The following is a 23,073-nucleotide window of genomic DNA, read 5'->3' as shown; positions in this document are numbered from 1 at the left end:
CAACACCTGGGAGAGCTTGAAGACAAAATCCTGCAAGTAGCATGATTATTTACCTCAGAGCTCCTCATGTACTTGCAAGTACAACATTTTTAGTTATTCTTGCCCTTATGTAAACAGAACAGAACTGGAGAAAAACCTGCTTCAAATGTATTCCCCAGGGAAAGGCGGGCAGAAGCACTGAGTGTTGCGGTGATATGATGCTGCTAGCCATGGGGCCATTAACCTCCTAATGCAAGGTGACACTTGTCATCTGCATTTGGAAGGAGATTTCTGTCTGTCTGGACCTTATTGAGGGACACTCAGAAATGTTCTTGGAGGCTCAGAGTGGCCAGATGATCTCGTGTGTAGAGCGTTGCCTGAGGAAACCATTGAGCAGACAAGCATTGCCCGTACTACAAAACCAGACAGCTAAGCTGTATCCTCTGCAGGGCTGTCTGCTATGGGGTTGATCTCTCCACATTGCCTGTGTCATTCAGGATCCTGTGTCTGGATCAGCCCCTTCTGGAACAGGGACTGGTTACTCGCTTGTAAAATGGGGTCATCAAACTGCTCAGCAGACCAGAAATCGGTCAGGCTATATTGGTGCTGTATCAGACAACCAGTGCCTGTGAGCCAGCAGGGAGCACAGGAGTGTTTCCCTGCTCACCTTGTGAGAGCTGGGTGGCCTCTAAGCAGCATCTAAAACCCCATGTCTTTCTAGACAAGAGTATCTGGTATCTGCCAGGAGCCTGTGATATGTGTCAGCATCTTTGCAGCATGGGCTAGCACAAAGACAAGTAAAGGCCAGGTAAAGATGAGTAGAATCTGGAGATTTTAAGAACATCCAGATATGGCAAAGATCTTTATCTTCTTTATTTGGGGCAAATGCATGGGGGATTAGTTTGTGTGCTTCCATAGTGGGAGGATGAATACATCCCCTTGACTTTTTTGATGTAGTGCCACTGAGACAGTGACTGCTAATTTGCAGCATGAAGAACAATGGATGCTGTGTGAGGACCTGTCTTGGTTTTAGGGGAAGAATGCAGCGATGCAATGGTAAGTCAGATCCAAGACCTCAGCAGTTTTGATGGCACCTTACTAGCTTGTCTGGCAACCCTCCTCTTCTTCCCTCACCAAACACACTCAGTACAACTCCTGGCTTCAGCACAGAGCAGAGTGTTAGATGTCTAGACATTTACCACGTGCATTTCAGCTTAAAATGTCTGGCATGGAGCACCTACAAACCATCAGATAATAGTACAGTTGTCTGCACTGGTGTAAGGTGTCTGCATGTTTTGGCAAGCAATGACAAATATAACTTGTTTTTTCCTGTACAATGTATCATCTCAGTGGCAGTAGTTTGGCAAGAGAGCTTGTGCCTGTGTAGATAGCCATGTTGTGCGATTTTTCAGGGTTTCTGCCGTAACTGTGGCATCAGGTGAACTGAACACAAAGATGACTTTCTCAAAGGAATCATTATTACCGAGGTGTTCCAGTGCTGCGTATTTACTTACCTGCATCCCCTGAGTGTTGTTTGAAAATAAGCCCTCGGGTAACCTCCAGTAAGAGAGAGGCAAAAGGTGTATTAGGGGTGAGGGAGCATGACTCTGAGATTTAGGTGCAAGGTCTCCTCTGTGTTTGTTAGTTACTCCTGCTGTAACATACTTGTAACACAGTACTAAGTCAGGACTGGCTTGCTCGCAGGCAGCCGGTGAGTTACAGACGTAAAAATGCGGTCTCACAGCACTTGATCCAGAACCTGCAAGTGTTGATGTGATTATAACCCAGAGCACCAGTGCTGGCAAGGCCCTTCTGGATATCCGATGTGCATTCCTGGCTGCTTGATGTTTTTTCAAATTCTGTCTGACAGGTCCCAGTAAGAATTCCTGTCCATGCCCGGTAAGGGTGTAGGTTTCCTTAGTGCCTCCTGGCGGTGCCCCCAGATCTCTGCCAAGTATTCGACAAAGTGTTCAGACATCATTTAAAACTCTTAGAGCATCATCCAGCTGCTGACAGGCAACGTCGGGCAAAGAACTTTGTGGTTTGGTACGCAGCCACTGAAGTCAGCGATGAAAGCAGGATGGGAATACCCTTATTGTTAAACAGAGCCCATGCACTGGTGCGCTTTTGAACCAATATCCCAGCCTTTTCCATGACTCCTTCACACTGTCTGAAAAAGAAAGGGATAAACTGTTTTCTCCCAGAAAAAAGAAATCAAATACTGGTTATGCTGATAAAAAACAAAAAGAGAAGCAAGGATGATGCATTTCCTTCAGGAGTGGTAAATTGGGTAATTCTTGTTCCAGCCTCCTGATGATACAACACTCTCACAGACGGTAGCCGATAAATGCGTGCCATCACTATGCCATCATTTTATTTCATGTTTGTTTTGTTAGGCTTAGTGTCCTTTGCTGCAAGTATTACAGCTGCACGCTGTTTACAGTAGCCATCACTTTCTGATCTGGCCACACTTTCAAGCCTTAGAGCAACTTGTGCCATAAAGAGAGTTTATGAAGACAAGGTGCCTAGTGGGAAGAACAGGAAAAAGTGATACAGACTATCATGGTGATCACATGGTATAAGGTATGATAAAGTATGAAACACTGCTGAATGCTCATCTGTGTATCCTGTTCTGGTGCAGCACTCGACTCACTATCCCAGTTCAGGACTTAAGTAGCGCTAGTAAAAAGCTGTTACTGTTAGCACTATTAAGTATCAGAGCTCAGCTCAACCCAGATGTCCCAGTTTTGAAAATCTGGAATTTGGAGAAACCAGGAACTATGACTTAATTTCCTAGCACATGATAAACCCTGCCCTTAAGTGTCTTCGGTCGTGGTTCAATAAATTGCCTGAGTGACACTGTGATTCAGGAAATGGCCACCATAATTTTCAAACCCAGGCCTGTCAGAAGTCAGTATGAGCATGTAGTATGAGAACTTCAGTGAGGCTGATGCTAATATATCATCCAGGGCAACTGGACATGTACCGTTAGGTTCTTGATTTTAGTAGGCTGTTTCCCAAAGTGTTCTTGGTGCTCTTGGAAGTAGTCCTTGGGTGAGCCACCAGTGTGAGCCAGTGGCAGCACATGAGATGGCAATTTCAGAAGCAGTAGCAAGCAACTTGTGGGGAAATGTGCCGTGGGGGTGTATGTTACCAGTCTGTGTGCTGGGCAAACAAACATCCTGGGAGGTGCAAGGCTTTATGGAGAACTGAGCTAAGATTTGCTTATTGGTAGGGGGCAAACAGTGCCTCAACAGTCATTGTAAGAGGGTTGTAGCAAGGCCTCAGGGCACAAGAAGGCAAACCCTTGTTGAGGAGTTGCTGGCAACTGAACAGCTCATCATTTCCATGAGCATCCCAACCTTTCTTTAGCAGAGTTGTCCACTTAACAACTCACTGCACAGAACTCATGAAGCCATTGATGACAGGAACTGCCACCCAAGTTCATGCCACCTGACTGAATTTGTCACAACATCCCCATTCTGTAGCACCATCCCTGGCTAGGAGAGCAAGACAGCTGCCAGGGCCTGCAGGCAGGCGTCATCAGCACAGACAGAGGAGGATCATTTGCCGTAAGCAGTTTGCAAACATAGCTCAGTTTAGAAAAAACACTTGCAGCCCACCTTTCAGATGGAAAGAAGTCCTGATTTTGTCCTCTGACCAGCTGCAGTGTACGGAAGGGAGGGCCCCTTCAGTCTGTGAGACCTCTGCCCCTGGACAGGCTTGCACAGCAATGTGCGTTTTTCAGATGTGCCCTCTTCATAGCAAGCTTTTTTCCAGCAATCTTTCTTGGAGTCTTCAGGAGGAGACCCTGAGCTGTCAGGGGTCTGCAGACCACAGACTGAGCACTCCTGTCAGAGAGATGTCCAGAGCTCAGAGGATCAGACAACATACTTACGTTGTTAGCCTGTGCATGGTGCATCTATTCAGCTTTCCGGCTTGTTTGGCTTGCAGTGGGTACCTCAGTTGGGTTTCTGAAGTTCCTTCACCTTTATGTACTATATTAATAGCAAAAGCTGCATTGTTAGAAATCTCTTTTTGAAATCACCTCTTCCTAGTGTGCAGAGTTACACCTCTGGGTTTTCAGTAATGGTCAGCTGTGGCTGCAGAATTGAAGGTTAGAAGGAGAAATCCAACATCTTCCTCTTGAATGAACAACTTCTTTCCTTTCCTGCCATGCTGAGATGATCACCATGGGGATAACTAGCTCAGTGCATGGATGTTCAGAGCAACCTTTCACAGCCAACATGCATTCAGCTGCAAAATCCATTAGCTTCAGCCCTGTAAAATGTAGACTTAAAGTATAGTGGATATAATAAAATTCTAGTGGTATCATAAAAATGTATTACTCTTTCATAAAGGATATTAAGTGTCTGAACATCTATAAAAAGGTTCTCCACCAATCCTCTACTTTCAGTTCCTGCCTGTGGGGCTCAGGCTTTCCTTTTAAGAAATGCACACTGCATGTCTTAACTCATAGTATTCAATACGCACCTACCTCTGGTGCACTGAAGCAACAGGGCCCAACTCTGTTATGCCTAACAGGGAGTAGAAAGTGGGTATGAATGGAAAAATCCTACTTGGTTAACATCACCTGTCCAGCTTGCACAGACACCCGTGCTGGTGTGACACACCAGCAGCACAAACTCAGGCTGTATAGGAATAGAGCGAGTTTTTCCCCTGCTCCTGAATGAACTAACAAAAGAAAAATCTTTGTCTTTGTCATCCTTCCATGGTTTCTGCAGCAAGGTAAAAGATGCCTCTATTACTGACTCTGTGTGGCAGTACATTTTTGGGGTGATTTCATGTTGTCACATCTGAGTTTTCAGCACACAAACTCATGGAAATCATCAGGGAAGTACTGTGCTTCATCTTTTTTAAATTACTCACATTTGGTGAAAAACACTAATTTGCTCTTAGCCAGAAATGGTGGCAGCATGTCACTAGGACAAGCTATTTTTATCCCCTTCCTTTATTTGTTTTCTAGAGTATTCAACTGAGCTTAACAAGTTTTCCATCTTTAATTTTGATGACAACCTCAAGTACCTGTGTACCAATGCTGTGAGCCCCAACACCACCAAGGCCACCCTCTATGCTCTGAGTGTGTGGAGATACCAGTGCATAACCAAAGGACTCAAAGATTACATGGATATTGCTAAGGTCAGAAAACTTAGCAAAATACTGTTTTTTCAGTGGTGGGAACCAGGCCCCCTGGTCAAACGAAGTTACAAAGTTTGAAAAGAGATGGGATTTCAGCCTTCTTTACATCCTTGTGGTCTTCCAAGTTTCTTTTAATAAAGCTGTAACCTTTTCTAATTCACACCCTCTTGCCTTTATGGCTCAGCCAGTAGCTTAGAAACTACTACAGGGTGATACTAATTTCCACCTGTATTACACTTGTACACGACCTTGGCCTTAGGATGCCACTTCACAAGGTTTTCTGCTGTTACCATAAGGACATACTGCTTGCCCGATTTCTGCGCCCAGAGCTAGTCAATGCGATTCAGAGCGTTTCAGGACTTTTCTCCAAAAATGAACTCCCAGAAAAATCAGTGTACACACCAAAAATAAAGACTGTGGCTCAGGGTCGAAGTACAGAAAGCCCCACTCACATTTTTATAAATAAGCTTCTCTGTTAGGTTGATCTAAGACGTTGGCAGGCTAAAGCAGCCTGACTGGAAGCCTGACTACAACACTGACATCTCATGGCCAAAAGAAGCAGCTGGTGCTGCTTCTCTTCCTCCTCCCCCTCCTCCTCCTCACCTGCCTCCTCCTCCTCCTCCTCCTTCTCTTTCTCTTTCTGCTCCTTCTTCACATGAAAAGTTTCCGTATGTACCACTTTACTGCAAAAGTATAGAGTATTACACCCAAATAGTAGGTCACATGTTTGCACACAGTCAGACCTGAGTGTGATTGAAACCTTCATTAACTTCAAAAAAGCCAGGAATTTGGCTTCTTTCTTCTGACTCAGGATTTCTACAGCTGATACAAAAGTGGTGCCAGCCAGTGTGATGCATCTGGTCTGAGCATCCTTACACCATGGGGTTTCATTGCATCTCTTTTGCTTAGATAAACTTAGATAAACTCTTCCCAAGAGTCTAAGACTGCCTGGAAACAAAATTCTGAGGAAGTGTGGAAGCTGCTCCAGGTTTCTTCAGACAAACCATGGAGAAGCTCTGAACATGTCCTCCCAACCTCCTTCCTATAAGTACCCTGACACATCTTTCCCCTTCCTCTTGTTCCAGATCCCAGCAGTGAAGCTCAGTGAACTCCTGGAGGACTTTTACATCACTGTGAACAAAACAGATGGGTCTGACTTTCTAGCCATGTCACTCCATGCTATCTGACAAGGCCTACACTAGATCCTCAAGAACGCTGGTGCTGGCTTCTCCACACCAGCAGCACCTCCAGCTCTTCCACCAGAAAACTCAGGGAGAAGCTTACAGCCCTGAGCAAGGCTGGGATGTCTGATGCCCACTCTTGCGATGTTGTCTACTTCTCCATTTCTGACAAGGAGGACATGTGGAGGATGGGATGCCTGGGAGATGAAAGCCGCTAGTCCTGCTGTCCATGGTGGTGAAATACAACAGCCAGTATCTGAACGTGTGAACCTTACAGGAGCATGTGGACTTCATGTTTGGTGACACTGAATTGCTCAAGGACTCCCAGAGCAGGCCTTTTGCCAGGATGGACAGCGTGAGGCAAGAAAACAGGGTGAATGTGAACAGACTGTGTTATGGCCAGACCTACCACAAGCACTCAAAAGGGCACCAGCTCCACTCGTACTGCCTCCTTTACAAGTACGTGTATGTACACCAGCCCCTGACGCAGATGGAGGCCAAGCCTCCCTTCTACCTGACAGCAGTGGCATGCAGCATGTCTGGTACAAGGAGCAGAGGATGGGGCTCTGCTCCCTCAGGCGTGTCATCCCCAAGCTGGCAAAGAAAGTGAAGCTGGGTCACTGTGAAAATTTTACATTTGTCTCCTTCACTCAGGCTTCCAAGAAGTTTGTCCCTCTTAGCTCCCACCACTAATTCTGTCCTCTGTCCTCACCAGCCAGCATCTCAAGAAAGGGCTTCGCCCAGTAGCTTTAGTGTCATGTCAAGATGGTGAACTGCTTCCAGACAAGAGCAAAAAGTGGAAAGGCAGGACATGAAATTCTTCCTGAGGTGGACTGCACATGGCGCAGTCCTGTTCCGGGTATAAATACAGGCTTGCTCTGAATAGCAGGAAGGTAGTGCTCTTCACCACTGCCAGGTATTCTCAGCAAAGTGGTGGTGGAGAACTTCTTCCTCATCAGAGACAGCAAGGTATATATTGTGGATTTTCCTCCTTAGCCAGCATAGGTAGGAGAATGGAGACTGAGTTTTGGAGACCAAGAACTCTTGAAGGAGAAGTGCTTATGCTTTCTTTCAGAGCTACTCTACAAAAGTTACTTTTTTGTGAATGACATTTTTTGATGGTTCACAGTTTTCTTGACTTGTTTGGTGTATTGTAAATATAGATATTTTCCAGTCCTTGGTCATTTACACTGGATCTGTAGGTACTGCTAGAAACTACTATTCGCTTTACCAAATAACAAATTAATAACAGCATCCTCAAAGGACAGCATTTTCAGACAGTCATTATTAAATGGTGGGCACTTAAAGATGAGCAATTTGGAGCTGTCCAGGTTTTGAGACATCTTAAAGGGGGCCTATATCAGAAGTCAAATGTTCAGCATCTTTTGAAAATGAAAGCACTCTATCTTGTCTCTTGATGTCCCAGATCTGGCATCCAAATGATGTAACTTCCAAAAATCAATGGTCACTTGTAAAAATAATTGCCTTCTATAGATACAGCTTGGTCTTCTTGCTATTGAGAGGAAAACTTAATTTCCTCTGGAGCTGTGGCAAGCCTATAAGTAACAAAAAAGAAAGCCTGGAAGACCTAGAACAGAGTTGGGGACATGCAGTTTGATGATGTGCCATCTGCTTCTGTTCTGATGGAAGGATACAGCTGTTTTTTTCCCACTGGGTTGCAGGGCTGTGTGAGGGCTGATGAAGTTTCCTGAGCCCACTCTGCAGTCATTGATTTTCTAGCACTGTATAACACCTTGAAATCACAGCTTCAGTCTAATAGGTACATGATTGCAGACAAAATAGTGACGTTTAGTTGTACTTTTTTGAAAGACAGCTTCTCTCTCCCTCAAATTGCTTGATTTATCTTTGTTTAAAATATTAGTTTGATTTGTGCGGTCTCTATGTTGTAAAATATAGTATTGCTTTTTGCCTTTTATATGGTTTTGTACAGCACTTTTAATTTTAAGAAAGTAATTTGCTGGATATTGAAACACAGAGTAGCATCAACTTTAGCAGGGAAAATATCTGCTAGGAAAAGCTGCTATCTACAACGCTCACAGGCTGTGGATAATATTTCCCACTGTTAGGGCGGTTTTTCTTAAGCGTCTGATACTGGGAAGCCATGGTAGCCTTTACTGGAGGAGGTAGAGGATGTTCAGGATTTCGAGACAAGCTCATGTGATGGAAACAGGAACTTCTGCCTCAGCAGGGTTTCAGGAGTGCACTGCGGTCATTGCTTACAAAGGAAAAATGTGATTTGTCGTGATTTTCTTTTGTTCCATGGATGATGGTGAAGGGCATTCCCTATTAAAAAAACCCCACCATTCTGAGTCCTGCAGAGCAAATCACCAGTTAAAACTTAGGAAAAGGCTGGGGAGAATATTTCTGCGGACAAGGGTTGAGGAAGATGCTAACAGACTGGCAGGAACACCATGACATTTGAATGGTGCTGCTGGTATTATGTGTTGCCTGTTTTAAATGTGTACAGAGGGGGCAGCTCATGCCTGCTTTTCAAAGCAGTGGCGTTTTCTGGGTGGGACTTGCTTGTGCTCTATGCTGTAAAGCATGCTTCTGTTTTAAACATTTACAGATACTTTAAAACAAAGCTGTGATGCCTGGGATAGTAGGTCTGAGGGGCAGGATCGCTATTCACCTGAGCAGAGGGTTCATTTGCTGTTCATTCCAACACAGCAGAGTGTGTGGGACAGTGTCCCCACAGGGACAATCTGTGTGTCTGGCATCATTTTGACACATACCCAAGCTGAGCTTGGAGGAGCATGCCACCCCTTCCTTTAAACTTACAAACAGGCATGTAGCACATGAACAGCTACTGACCAGCTCCAAGTCATATCTAAGCAGATTAAAAGAAAATAGGGGACCAACAAGAGATGACAAACCTGTGTGCTGAAGCTGCCATCCATTTCAGAAACAAACTCTTGCTTGTCAGAAGCAAGGATCTACTAGAAAGAAGGAGTCCAAGATGCAACTCAAATCTTCACTCTCCAGACCCAAGTCCTTCTGACAGTGGCACTGAAACTTGTGCAAGGAGCCCTCCTGCACCATGTCTAAGAGCCAGATGTTTTTGCTCCCTGGTGTTTCCCACCAGCCCTGGCCCCAAGGAAGAGTCACCCTCTGCAGTTCAGCAACTGCCCGGTGCTGGAAGCACTCACAGGGCTCCTGAGCACCTTAGCAAGGGCCGGCCCTGTGCTGAGGCTGCAGAACCCCTCCAGGGAGCAGTTCTGCTCCTGCAAGTACATTCCCTTGCCCTGCGGCTACCACGGGCTGGGGCTCCTTTGCACTCTTTTACCCTTTGAGTAAAGCTATCAAGTCCTTCATTTCCCACCTCTGCCACACAGGGACACTGCTGTCTGGTTCTCCCTGGTGGGAGTCTCTCTGGGTAGAGTGTTTGATCTGCCTCCCATCCTGGCCTTGTGACTGGTATCTTCCTTACTGAGGCAGTGTCATTTTTATGGCCTGATAGGACGCTGGTGCTTCTTGATTGACTTTGGCCATACCTCCTCCTTCATATCTGTGCAAGCCATGGTGACAGCGCATCTCTCCCCAACAGGGCCAGCATTCTTATTTTCAGATGAAACATACACTACTACCCTGACATCTAGTAACATAAAGTCCATGTCAAAGCATTGTAGCCTTTCTCACCCACCACTTGACTGTTTTCTGTTTGACACCAGCCTGTTACAGAGGTTGCTGGGATCTAATGGTGACCTCTGTAAAGATAGTTGTTACTGCAGACTGCAGCAATACCAAATGGTGGCCAGTCTGAGACATGAATGTGTTCACTGTATCACACCATATGAAAACTTACTTGGCTACTAGGTGTCATTTCTTTAGTTATTTATGTCTAGAGATACAGCAGTTGTGAGGAAAGCCAAATGACAGGACAATCATGTATTTTTTTACATGTTTCTGGAGGAGATTCACTTTTCCCATACCAATAGCATTGGCCTTTGCACTTGATATTGTTTGTACTTTTGACGTTAAGTTGCTTTAATAAAATCCTGAAATGTCCCTTGCCTACCTTAGACTTCTATAAAAATCCTATTGCACAAATTATATAGTTTCACCACTGCTTTCTTGTGCCCTTTGCAATTCTCTGCAACACATGAAGAATGGCCACCTTGCAGCCTTTAAGCTAAATTACAGCAAGAAGTAAAGACTTCCTTTTTGTAGTGCTGGTCCTACGGGACTGTTCGAATAGCTGGAGTCAATTTCTGAGAGGTCTCCCATTCGATGTATGCTCTAGAAGGCAGTGTCTTCACCTACAGCCTGTTTCAGCCCTGACGAGGGCTTTAGCTGCTGGGCTTTTTTCTGAGCCTTTCTGAGCACTGGAACAATGTGGTATTTCATGATCACTCACTGACTGGGACACTCGCAGATCTGAACGTGCTCCATCCAGCTCCCAAAGCTGTATGCAAGAAGCCTGTGGTCCATATGGTGAGCTTTGACATCACAGACATGGTCCCCAAAACCATAGCAGCAGAGGCCTGGTCTTAACCACCTCCTGTGATATGTGTGCCTTGTGGTACCTGCAGGGGAACAGAGGGTTCAGCACCTTGGCACTCTGGCAGGACTGGGACTTACGTATGCTTGTTGACTGCTAAAGATTAAGCCAAAACCACAGAGCTAGGGCTGCAGGTGATAACCCAGTGAACAAATGCGAATGCACTACTCCTTCCCTCCCCCGCTCTAGACTGCGACAACTAGTGACAGCAAAGAATATCCCACACCATACACAGTGCTGGTGCTCCATGGCAAAGCCTGAGCAACAGCGAGATGACCTGTACAGGTCTAAGTTTGTAAAGGTCTCAGAGCAAGCCCATTTAGATCATACAGGTACAGGCTAAGGAGCAAGGAAAGCCCTGCACTTTGGAGAGAAAAATGTAAAATTTTGCCTTAAGCCATTTTGAATTTCAGCTGCACTGTGTGCACATGCCTTCATGCCAGGTGCCAGCACTCAGAAGTGGGGCTTTTTGGCCTGGTTTTGGCGTGATTCAGAGCTGTCGGCAGGTCTGAAGGAACTACGATACATCATGACAGGACTCTTTCTTTCCCTGGGATAGGTCCCAATGCTTTGAATAGAAACATGCCCTGCAACTCACACTGGGGATTTAATTCCCCGGTGCTGCATGAAGCAGCAGTGTGAGATTATACCTCCAGGAGACAGGGCACACAGTGCTGTTCCTGCTTGTAACTGCTGTTCAGCTTCGGGATTTTCCAACAGAACGTTGAAGACCAGAAGGGTAGCAGGGATAAATGCTGTAAGTAGGTAAAATGCCTCCTGCCTTGACACCTAGGCTTCCAATGACTTGACTGTGTCTTAAGGAATGGTTGAGGACCACTCTTGGGCAAGTGAGGGTAAAGAAGCCGGTATGGTCAAGTCAGGTACGAAGTATCCAAAACTATCATTACTCAGAGCCAAAACCACTTCAGAACAGTTTCTTGGGATTTGAAAATGCCATCTTTGGAGGCTTTTGCACTCTTGCTCTTCTAGAGTTGTGTCCCCTACAGAAACACTCTCAGCCCTCTTCCAGTGAAATTCCTCTTTCTACCTTTTTATGTAAGTTGGTTTTAAGTGAAGATGATTGATCTTCAGAAAGGGTTATTAAAAAAATAATTGGGGAACATAATAAATAAATAAGAACAAATACAAGCTCTTTGAGGGGGGTTACCCTGCTGTTCTAATGTTGTCCAGGGCAGTTTGTGATGGCAGAACAGTGGGGAGAGAAGCTTAAAGGTGTGCAATAAACAACAGTTATGTCTGTTAAGTGAATACATCACTACTGCAGTGATGTAAAAGTAAACATTGATACAGCATCATATGTGTTCTGCTTCACAATTAATCTAGAAAGCATGACTGAAAGCTCGTCCTGCCACAGACATCAGAAAAACCTATCAAATGTAAAAACATGCACCTTTCTATAATGCAAGAGCGGGGGATGGGGTGGGGACATGGACATGCAGTGATGAGGATACTCTGTGTGTAGTTATTTTTGAGGTACCTTATCACTGAGATCTGCTAGGCCCAAAGAATGGGTACAATCCTACCAGCCACTGGGCATCCTCAGCACTTACTGAAGAGAAGACAGTTGATGGGCCACTGGTATATGGAGGTTTGGGTTCCCACCTATACTCTGCCAACACATAACTAGATGACAATGCACTTCCCCTTTCTGTGTTTATGTTTCTGTTCAGCAAGGAAAACAGCAGCTACTGTTTGATGATGTTCTTCCATGAATCTGGGGACAGAACCATGTCAAAGATGTGCTTTGCACTTGAAACAAACACTCTCATTGCAAGGAGTACTGTACTGCGAGATCAGGTTCCCACCTTTTCCCTGCCCCATCAGCACAAAGCAGAGCACCGTGGCATAATTGTTGATTGTCATCTGAGTACTAATGAGACTGAAATCTTTCAACTGACCTACCTGCAGCTGGAACCCCTGAGTCACCAAAGGATGATTCCTCCCTCATCTAAATTTTGAATTCTTTTCACTTCCAAATCCAGACACTGAACACAAAAGAACTGAAGACACAATTCCTACCTGTTATGTGAAATACCAACATTATGAAATGGAGGAAAGCTAAAATTTGCTGGTAAACAATGCTTTACATGTCAGACTGGTAAGAACCCCAGCAGTGATTCAGTGTTTTGCTTTGTTCCTCGTGAAAATGGTCTCTGTTTTGAAAAGCTGTCATATTTATGGGGGACTGCAAGGTGCATTTTATAACTCTCGGTAAATATTATTTATGGGGATATTTCTGAAATCAATTTGGCTGTCAGACAGAAGCCTGTATAATTTACACTATACTGTATGTGGTAGGAAATCCCATAGGTATATTTCCTTCTGCCACTTGAAACCAATATTGTAGGAAATAGCTTACAGGAAAGAAAAACAGGTAAGAGTCAGGGAGAGGGAAGGAAGCCAGCCATTGGCTTTTATTGCTGTAAGTTTCAAAAGCAAGAAAGAGATCTATAATGACATATCTACACAGAATCACAATGCATACTGAACACTCCTTGTAGAACTGGGAGATAGTGGATTGTCATCTGATGGAGGTTTGGGTCCTGTGAGTGAGGGAAAAGCCCTGTGTCAGTTCCATTCTGGGTGTTAACTACAGAGAGGAGATGCAGCCTCCTCATCTCACTTCAGTTTGGCATTATGCTTGTCCTGACCACGCATAAAAATACTCACTAGCACAGGACAGGCATTTTCCTGACCCACCTTTCCTAACCTCCCGCTTTGGAACACATTCTGTTTAGACAGACAATGAATATTCACTGGCTTGGAGCAAAACTGGCTTTGTTGTCTTGTCAGTCAGGCTCTCATCTGGCCACTGGAAAACCCTGGGTCAGGTCTTTGTTCCAGTGATTATTTCACCATTTATCCAAAGGGAAGAAGCTCCATCAGAGTCTGAAGGCACACTGCCTCTGTAAGCATGAATCTGGGTACTCTCCTGTGGTATGGAGGTCAGGTTCAGACTCCAGGCTTGGACAGAGTGGCACATGGACTGTTCCTGGGTGGTGAACTTCTACTTCTGGGGTTTCTTGTTGCCTTCTCAAATGGTCTGAGAAGGACCATCACGGAATAACAATATTTTGAAGTCCCAAGAGTTTCCCTGGAAAGGGAGTACTCCTCACTTGGCTCTAATCACTATTTTGCCTTTAAAGTGACATTTGCCCTTCCTGGCAGAGCTGGAATTTGAGGCTGTCTCTGGGGAACAAACAGTGACTGAAACCTCTTCAGGACTAGAAGGATGGAGGTGCTCCCACATGCACAATGCAAACCTATGTTGGAAAACAGTATTGGCATCTCACCTTGCAAGCCCCCAAGAACAACCTTCATCCAATCACCACTCACCTGCTTTGCTCCCTTTTTCTGACCCTTACAATCCAGTGGCAAAAGTAAAGTTTCTGTAAGCGCTGTGGCAATTGCCTTCCATGGGGTCAGAGCCTGGAGATGAGGCAAACTGCCCACACAAAGGCTGCACATGTTCTCTGTGGGTAAGGGCGGGGAAGGCTGACATCCCGTTGCCTTAACCTGTCCCTCAGAGAGCTCTGGATTGAGGTGGCTTTATCAGGTGGTGTTGGTGCTTACTAATCTAAAGTTCACCACAATCAGACAACATCCCTCACCCATGTCATCAGGCTTGGGGTCAAGCTGGAATCCGCCAGCATTTTTTTTGACTTGGCTTGCCAAGCTCTAGGCAATCAAATTGCACTCTCCAATAGCAACAGAATTGTCTAAGTGCTGCAAAAGACAATTCCTCATCTGAATCTGAGTACATCCTCATCTGAATAGGATGATGCTGAGCTACCCAAATGTCATGAATCTTTCTGCAACTGAATGCACTCCTAGGTTTCCCAAAAGTAATTTTCCGATTCCAGTCTTGCTTTCACCTGTCAAGAAATATAATTGCATCATGTTTAGTACTACAATACAGCTTCGTTAAAGCACATTTGCTATGGTATAACAGGGTAGCTGAGGGGTATCGCAGGGAAGGGAGGCTGATGAGAAGGAAGAAGTGGAGTTGGAAGAGCAACACAGCATAACTGAGAGATGAATGTGTGGCAGAGGAAGAAATGGTAGCACTGACAGATGTTACCCTAGAAAGTCTTAAGAAAATGCTGATTAAGACTTACAAAGGACTAAAAGGGTATAATACACAGGTCAGCTACAATCACAGACCACATTTGCATGGAAAGGCTGAAAAGTAATCATCGCAGAACAAGAACCGCCATGTTTCCTATCTGCTTTAGGGCTCAGTTGCTGTATGGAGAGGTCTTCAGCCATGTGCTGAGGCATCAGTTTGCTGATTAAGACCTTAGGAATATCACTGAGCTGGGGTTTTGGATAAGTAATAATTTATCAGATTTGAGACCTCTTACTCTTAGACGGCTAAATATCACCTGTTAGCCTTAACATATGTGAAAAGACTGCATCATCAGAAAGCTCCGCTGAGTGCTGCTGGCATCATGCTCTCTTCTGATGCGTTGCAGCATTACTGCTAGAAGCCCCATGTGGGGGTCAGGACATCATACTAGGGGTTCTCTCTGAAATGGTGTCTCTGGTTTTATTATTGGAATAAGATACAAAGTAGCATGGGGGATATTACTATAAATGGGAATAATTTTTTTTGCAATTGCCCTAGGAATGCTCAACTGAAAGGAAGACCAGGAACAGAGGTTGAACCAGCAGTATTTGCCACTATAAATGACTTTCTGCACTTAGCATACGGTCTTGTCAGGACTCCACCATGCCAGGTGACGAACAAACATTATCAGCAAAAGACGGTCTACCCAAAACAACACTATAATCTGGCCTGTTTGCTGACAACAGCAAACTGACTAGTTCAGGATATTAAATGTGAAAGTGTTCCACAAACACTCTCTGCATGTGTGTTTGAGTCTGGCACATATATCCAAGCTCAGCTCAGAGTGCAACTTAGCCTTTGAAAACCTCAGAGTCCAGGGAAGCAGGCTATATTCAGAATGGAGTAGCTTCAAGCCTAGTGAGCACAATACACCTTCATTTAAATGGGATGGAAACCACATGGTTCTTAGAGGGACCACCAGGGTGGCTGGCACTCCAGCATGCACATCAGCCAGTTGTACACAGGTCAATGCATGGCCATTCTGCTTTCCTTGGACTAACAAGATATTTGCTAGGGCAGAGTTTGAAAACGTATGACTTGGTGTGGCTCTTCTTGACAGGCTGTAATGATCCATGGCTGCAAACATGCAGCCTCCCTGGCCCTGGCTGTCAGCCAGCTGTGCACAGCTCTTGCTGGCAGAGAAACATGGAGATGCAGCTTTGGCTTGGGCCCACATCTGGCCATTCACACTTCTACAACTGGCCCTCCACTGACAGATGGAGAAGGTCTACAGTCATCCAGGCAAACAGATGCTCTAATGTACTTCTACAAAGGGCATGAAACGATGGCTAAACCCCAGCATAACAGGCAAGTTTATCTGGTCACTGTTGTGAGCAGGAAAGTACACTGCCCTTGCTTCCAAACACTGAGTATAATACTGCTGTCTTTTTTATCACCACCCTCCCCATCTAAAATTTCAAACATAAAAGGCCCAAATTCTGCCCTTTTTTGTTGTCTTCACCATCTGGAAAAAAAAAAAAAAACAACAAAACAAAACCAAGCACTAGCTATCCATGAAAGCAAAGACAAAGCAGAAACCAAAGATCTCAGCATCTTCTAGGAGGGGGAGATGAGCCAGCGGACGGTGTGGGATGCAGAGTGGTAAATCTTCAGGTGATGCTTCTAATCAAGAGGCTGACTAATCACAAGCTCACTAATCAGCAGCTAATCCTGACAACTCCACAGGCTTTCTGTCTATCCGCCAGCATCGCAACGCCTCTGCATTTCTCTCCATCTGCAAAACTAAACGTAACAGTAACTTAGTTTGGCTCATGAAGATTCAGGTAGTGCACCAAAAGAGCCTCTTAAGATGTAAAGATGTCTGTAAATCTACATATATTTTTTTTAACAATGAGACATCTTTCCTTACTGAAACTCATACTCTATCAATCAGTAATACACATACGCCAATCAATGTACAGTGCAACACGTGCATAGTGAAGGCAGTGTACAAGCTTGTTATTTGCACTTGTAAATGAATCAGAACGATTATTGGGACAAAAATAAGGTAGATTTTTAACCAGTTCCAGACACAGACACAATCTACAAAACCTGCATGCCAGAAGTAGAGTCCACTGATACTGAAGTATCCAGATGAGACGCCTTAATGAGAGGAGGTTGACACCTGTGCCTCCAGGTTTCATAATTCAATGCCTGAATGAACCTGGCAGAGTGTAGTAAGTAAGGAGAAGAGCAGTTTCCTCACCAGTGGTTAAGTATCGTTTTCCATCATGTCCAAACGCACTAATCAAGTTTTCTCCACGTAGTGCATTTAACCTGTTTTCTTCCTCTATCAAAACCCTGTATTCAGGGAAGGTTTGTTAAATATTACATATTACATAAAAATAGTTTTTCCAGTGAGGTAGTCACTTGATTCCTTCTATCAAGAGCAAGAAACAGGAAACAAGGAGAAGGTGGTGTCCTTGTTGTAAAAAGCTTTGGGCAAGCTCTGTTCCCAACAAATGTAGAAACTCAACCAAGGCAAGTATTTAACCCAACAGCATGTGAAAACCCACTTTGCCAACTAGTCTTCAGAGTTACTGTTCACTACAGAAAGGTCCATAGTGTATTTTAGCCTGAGAAGGATTCCCTTGAGCCTCCAAAAAGTGCTTCAGAACACACCAGTTACCAGACTTTCCAGACATAAGAGCATTACTAGCAGATGCTACAGAATTTTCTGTATGTTAGCAAAACATAAACCAGGCACATAAAGCTCTGGATGGGAACCCTCTTCCAGTTTCATGCTGGCAATCCTTCCCTCTCTCTCTATCTCCTCTTTCACAGGCATCTGTGCACACAGACCACCCAGCAGAGACCTGCCTCTTCCTAGCTTTTCCCTTAGGATTCATGCATCCTTTTGTTTTTTACCACCTGTTCTCTAGGACATGGGAACAGGTTTGTTTTCAGCAGAAGTCCATAGCACAGTGCACTGATCCTGTCCTTCAAGAAAACTTGCTGTTTGAGCTGGTTTGACAGGAGGAATCATCAGTGTCGTAATTTTGACCAACAGGAATCATCCAGCTGCTTTCTCAAGCATTCTCCTGATTTTGAATATATGTTTATGCAGACACAAGGTGAAAGAACATCACCTGCATATGACAGCTATTTGTAGCAATGCTTCTTCCTGGTGAATACACCAAACCCTGTTTGAACTATTGTCATGCTTAAGAGATGTATTGAGAGAAGTCACTGACTGCTCACATGTCTGTGACTGCATGACATGCTATTCTAGGCTCATCACCCTCCTTAAGCCCTTGTGCTCTGTCCTTGAACGATTGTAAATGCAGTAGATCAAGCCACAAAAAGTTGTGCACTCTAAGACATAGTCGTCTGCATTTCCTTCCACCAATTCAAGCTCATGTTCCTTGTTGCCTGGTTGATAATCAATACCTTCCTCTTTTTTTATAAAAAGGATGGGAAAAACCTGGTCTCTTCATGCATTTCTACAAGGTTAGGGTCAGAGCACTGACCTCTCTGCTGTGCAGCAAGACAACGAATGACCTCCAGTCCTTAAGTGACACAGGTCTAATAAAAGACTACAGCTATCCAAAGTGTCTACTTCAGACTGGACTCCTCAGCACGAACAGTGGTACCTAGCTGTGTTTACAGGACATGCAAATCACAGCTGGCTTGGCCTGTGATGACTGCACACGAAGGCAGAAGTAGCATTTAGCTATTTAAACTGATTGAACATATCAAGGCAACTAGGAAATTCCTGACAAGTAAATCAAGGGGTGTAATTTATTTCCAACAATGAGTTTCATGGTGTATTCTGTGTGCTGACATGAAGTACAAATATAATGTCAGGTACTATTGATTATTTTCATACCAGCGCTTCGAAGAGATCAGCAGAGTGGAAATACTCAGAAAAATAGAGACTAAACCCCTGCAGTGGTAGGAAACCATGAGTGGTTCTACAGGTCAGGCTTCTTGGTTTAAACCAGCATTTTACAGGCCTGTAATGGTGGGGAGGTGGTGAGTGGCTTTGGGAAATAAGGGTGTGGAGAGAAAACTTGTCTAGGGGAAGAAAGAAACTACAGTGCTAAGAAAGAATCTGTGGTTCACTTCCTTCAGTGCCTCAGTTCAAGGTATTTGGCTTCCCTACCTCGTCTACTCTTGACAGGTTATGACTGCCATCACTTTGAAAGTCTGAGCACACCTCCCATCTATGGGACTTGTTTCATCTAAGACCTACCCAGTACTGCGACCTGCTCTCCCTCTACCACCCAGCTCTGATATGGACTTCACACCAACCAACCGTGTTGAGTAGAAAGGCCAATTACTACTGTAGCAAATTAAATAACTCTTGAGTGATTATGTGCGTTAAGACACTTTTAGGTACCCAGGTCAGCACTACATTAACAAACTCTCTGCTTTTATGTGATCAAGTTAATGGTTACTGCCAGAAGCAAGATATCCCAGACACTTTCTGGTTCGGGTATACTCTTAACTAATAATGATTTGAATTTGAACATGCAATTTCAATAGGAGAAAATATTTTGCTGAAATTACTGTATGGTGATAGATTAATGGTTTTAATACTGATTAACAGTGGAATAGAAAAAGTAAGGGTGGCAAGGCAAAGTGATGCATCTGACACTAATTGCTAGAGTCTGTGGTTTCTAAGGTAGAAGTTTCCATATACAACATTTGTATCTTTGATGGTTTATTTATTATATCTATATGTATCACCAAGTCCCTGATGATTATACAGAATAATCTGAGGCACTACACCTTAAAAATACTAGAACTGGTTCAGTTTTTACCCTTCTTTTGAGTACCTCCATCTTTGAGCCCAGGCCCCAGCTTTCCAAAAGCAGATCTTCCAATACCCGAGATGAAAACACAGCCAGCAAGTTCAACTCATTCAGTGGAGCAACGATAGCTTTCCAAAGGAGAAGGATCTTTACTCTTTCATTGCCTGGATTGTATGCAGTCTGTGCAGCAACACCGAGAGACTGTACAGTTCTATTTGTTAGAACAGAGGGTCTACTTCTACAGAAAGCAGACATTCTTTTGCCATTTTTCTCAAGGGGAAAAAAAAAAAAAAAAGCTCGCTTAATGTTAAAACGCTCAGCGTACTTTATAAAATTGAACTGAAATCTACAATTCAAAATTCCCACTAGATCTGCATTACCTTCTTTGCTTTTGTATGTTTCCAAGCTTAGACTGATTCATAGCTGCCTCTTCTACACACAGAGATTTGGTGATCTTTTTCATCAAAGCATCTAAGATACTCAGCTCATGCTGCAGAATAATGAGTAGTCAGGACAGCTTCGTGGTAAAGTTACTCTTGGGAATAAAAAGCTACAGAGTCAACCACTGAAAAAAGCAATGACAGTACTCCTTTCTCCACTGCCCACAAAAACCATCATCGTTCCCATGACTCACCACATCAGAACCCTCAAAAAAGCACATGATACAAACAGCTTATATTACAATTCACATCTTTAAGCTCTATTGAGCCTCCTCCACAAGATTCTTCTTCTCGAAACCATTTCACTGTGCTACAGCTTCTGCAAAGGTCTGTACTGAGCTATGTAAAAGCAGTAGCATTTTATTTATACATGCACTGATCTCTTGGCCTTCCCGCTGTATTCATGAAGGATGAGATTGTTAACAGTGCTTACAGTTCAGTAGTGTTATGGGGTTCAGGCAATCCCCTGCAGATGGAAACAGGATGCTCAAAGCGTCACTAAGCAAATCTGTAGACTACAACCCTGAAACTTCATGGGACAGCTAAGTTTCTGCAAAGGATGGAGATGCTTCAATTGCCCCCAATTTAATAGATGCTTTCTGACTTCTGATTCTCATTTAACTTCTCTTGTTCTTTTTGTTTTCTAAAACTTGCCTCCATGGGTAAAGCAACCAATGTACGAGAACAATTGTATGTTTCAAGGTGTGCAGATATGTGAAAGTCTACGTAAGGACTATTTTTCACTCTAAGTTACTTTGTTCTGGTAGTATGATCACAATTCCAAAGTAATTTACCTTAAATTTTCTTTCAGCATGGAGCTGGAATTGGTTACCAGAGATAAAACCAGCAAGAAAAAAGGCAAAACCAAAATGAAACACACCAAGTATTGAAAAAGGCATAACTAGAAAAAGAGGACCTTTTACATGAATTGTCTGTGCAGACAATGTTACCAAAATCTCGGAATGAAGAACTTATCGACACCAATGTGATGCAGATAAGCAGACACTTCTTTATTGATGGCCAGCTGCGTGACAGTCCTCTCACGATCAATGCACACCAAGCTTCAAAACCATACACCATATACAGAACTTATTCATACATATTCATTAAGTATTCATGCATAAACATAATATTTCCTGAAAATCACCAACATACTCTCTTTTTCCCCACTTCATTTTTTTATTTCATGAAACAGAGCAAGAGCAGGCACACTATATCTAACGACTTTAGATGAGATGATACTACACCAGCAGACAGGACACTAGCAGTGTTCCTGCATACAGAGGAAAAATGAAACAAAAAACCAAAACCACACCCAAACAACTGACTGTTGCATTCGATAAATTCATGTCTGTTTTGATGGACAAAAGTAACTTTTGTATTTCATTAAACTCAAATGCAGTACCTGTACACAATAAAAAAACACAAATGCTGACAGAGTGTGCATCTCTTGATGACTCTGGTTTGGACATTCATTTAAAGGAAGCACAGAAATAGGGAAGAGCAAGCAACTATGCACTTCACGCAGCAAGGAAGTCTTACATCTGACTTTGACAGAGGAACCAAAGCATAAGATAAAAATTGCTGTTCAACAACATTGCTTTTTCAACATTAGAGTTCATGCTCCTGAAAGGCAACTGCAAAAATCCAGAAAAAAAACAGGTTTTAAGGTAAGTAAAGACATTAAAAGGTCAGGCAGGTTTCTGCTATGGATAAATCAAACCTTGTAGTTCTGAGAAAGAACATTCCTCATTCTGCCTCAAGTCGAGGTAAGACAGGAAGAATAAGATTTCCAAATGCAGAGTCTTGAGTTATGAAGTATCCTGACGAATGTGCATGTGCGTGCTGGAAAGAGAAAAACATTTGTTAAAACATAACTCCCTGCAGCACTGATATAATTCAAGTCTTTACAGGTTCTGTGGATTAATTATTTATTTCTCCCAGCCTGCCCCTCAACTGATTGTCAAATTCAAAACCAGTATTTTTAGATCAGCCACATCTGAAGAGGACCCATCAAAGGAATTAACTTGGCCATTCCCTGCTGCTCATTTTTCAGCAAATCCCATGGAGATGAGGAGAGTGGTAAATGAACCCCTGATCACTCTCCTCTGCCTACACCCCACGTTTCTACTCCCCTCTATAACCAAATTACAGGTCTTGATTTGTGACAGCTGCTGCGTATCACTGCCAGAAGTGTGCATCAGTAGTGTCACACAACGTGAGGCTACGTGTACAAATGACACATGACCAGACACACTCCTGTACAACATGGGACACCAGCATTCTGCTCATGTGATATGTATATGCTTGTTCACCTGAGGAGGGCAGCTGCTGCTTACAGCTCTGGATAACCTTTGTAAAATCCTATGTAATCCTTCCCAATTCAGAGACTGGATTCCACTAAGCTGGATGGCCTGTATATTCCTTCCTTCCACCACTAAGGAAAAAGCCTAGTGGATATCAAATTTAACCTAAGCCAGCAGTGTGCCCTTGCAGTGATAAAGGCTACCAGTACAGTGAGATGCAACAGCACAGCAAACAGGCCAAAAGCTGTATTTGGGATACTGTGGTCAGTTTCAGATACAAGCTGGAGGGAGTTCAGCAGTGACCCAACGAGACAGCTGCGGCTGGGCTGGAGCTCTCAGCATCCAAGGGGATGGTGAGAAGACTTCTTGTACAAAGAGAAAGCCGACAGGAGATCTTATGCTGTTCTCAGATATCCAGTGATAATATATAAAGAAGCCTGCTAGACTCAGAGCCAAGGAAACTTCCAAACTTGATTTGATCACACTCTGACCAATGTGATATAGCACTGCTGTGAGTTATACTTTGAGCAGGGCACTGAGCCAGAAACCTCCAGAGGATCCTTCCAGCGTACAACATT

General features: G+C 43.9%; 1 protein-coding gene across 7 annotated transcripts in view; it reads right to left on the bottom strand.

Annotated features, from left to right (window-relative positions):
• Positions 1 to 23,073, bottom strand: part of INIP (INTS3 and NABP interacting protein) — a 231,057-nt gene that overhangs the window by 194,851 nt on the left and 13,133 nt on the right. For 5 of the 7 annotated variants that reach the window (XM_056323826.1, XM_056323825.1, XM_056323827.1 and 2 more), the window contains one exon: positions 21,179 to 22,034. In XM_056323826.1, the coding sequence (XP_056179801.1) occupies positions 21,939 to 22,034 (96 nt within the window). In that variant the 3' untranslated portion in view covers positions 21,179 to 21,938. Of the gene's footprint in view, positions 1 to 21,178; positions 22,035 to 23,073 lie in introns of those variants that run through there. The other 2 variants (XM_056323830.1, XM_056323831.1) reach the window with 2 other exon arrangements.

This window comes from Falco biarmicus, chromosome Z (assembly GCF_023638135.1).
Source record: "Falco biarmicus isolate bFalBia1 chromosome Z, bFalBia1.pri, whole genome shotgun sequence".
NCBI classification, from domain to species: domain Eukaryota; kingdom Metazoa; phylum Chordata; class Aves; order Falconiformes; family Falconidae; genus Falco; species Falco biarmicus.
The sequence above is the reverse complement of the archived record's forward strand: the minus strand, read 5'-3'. Positions and strand labels throughout refer to the sequence as shown.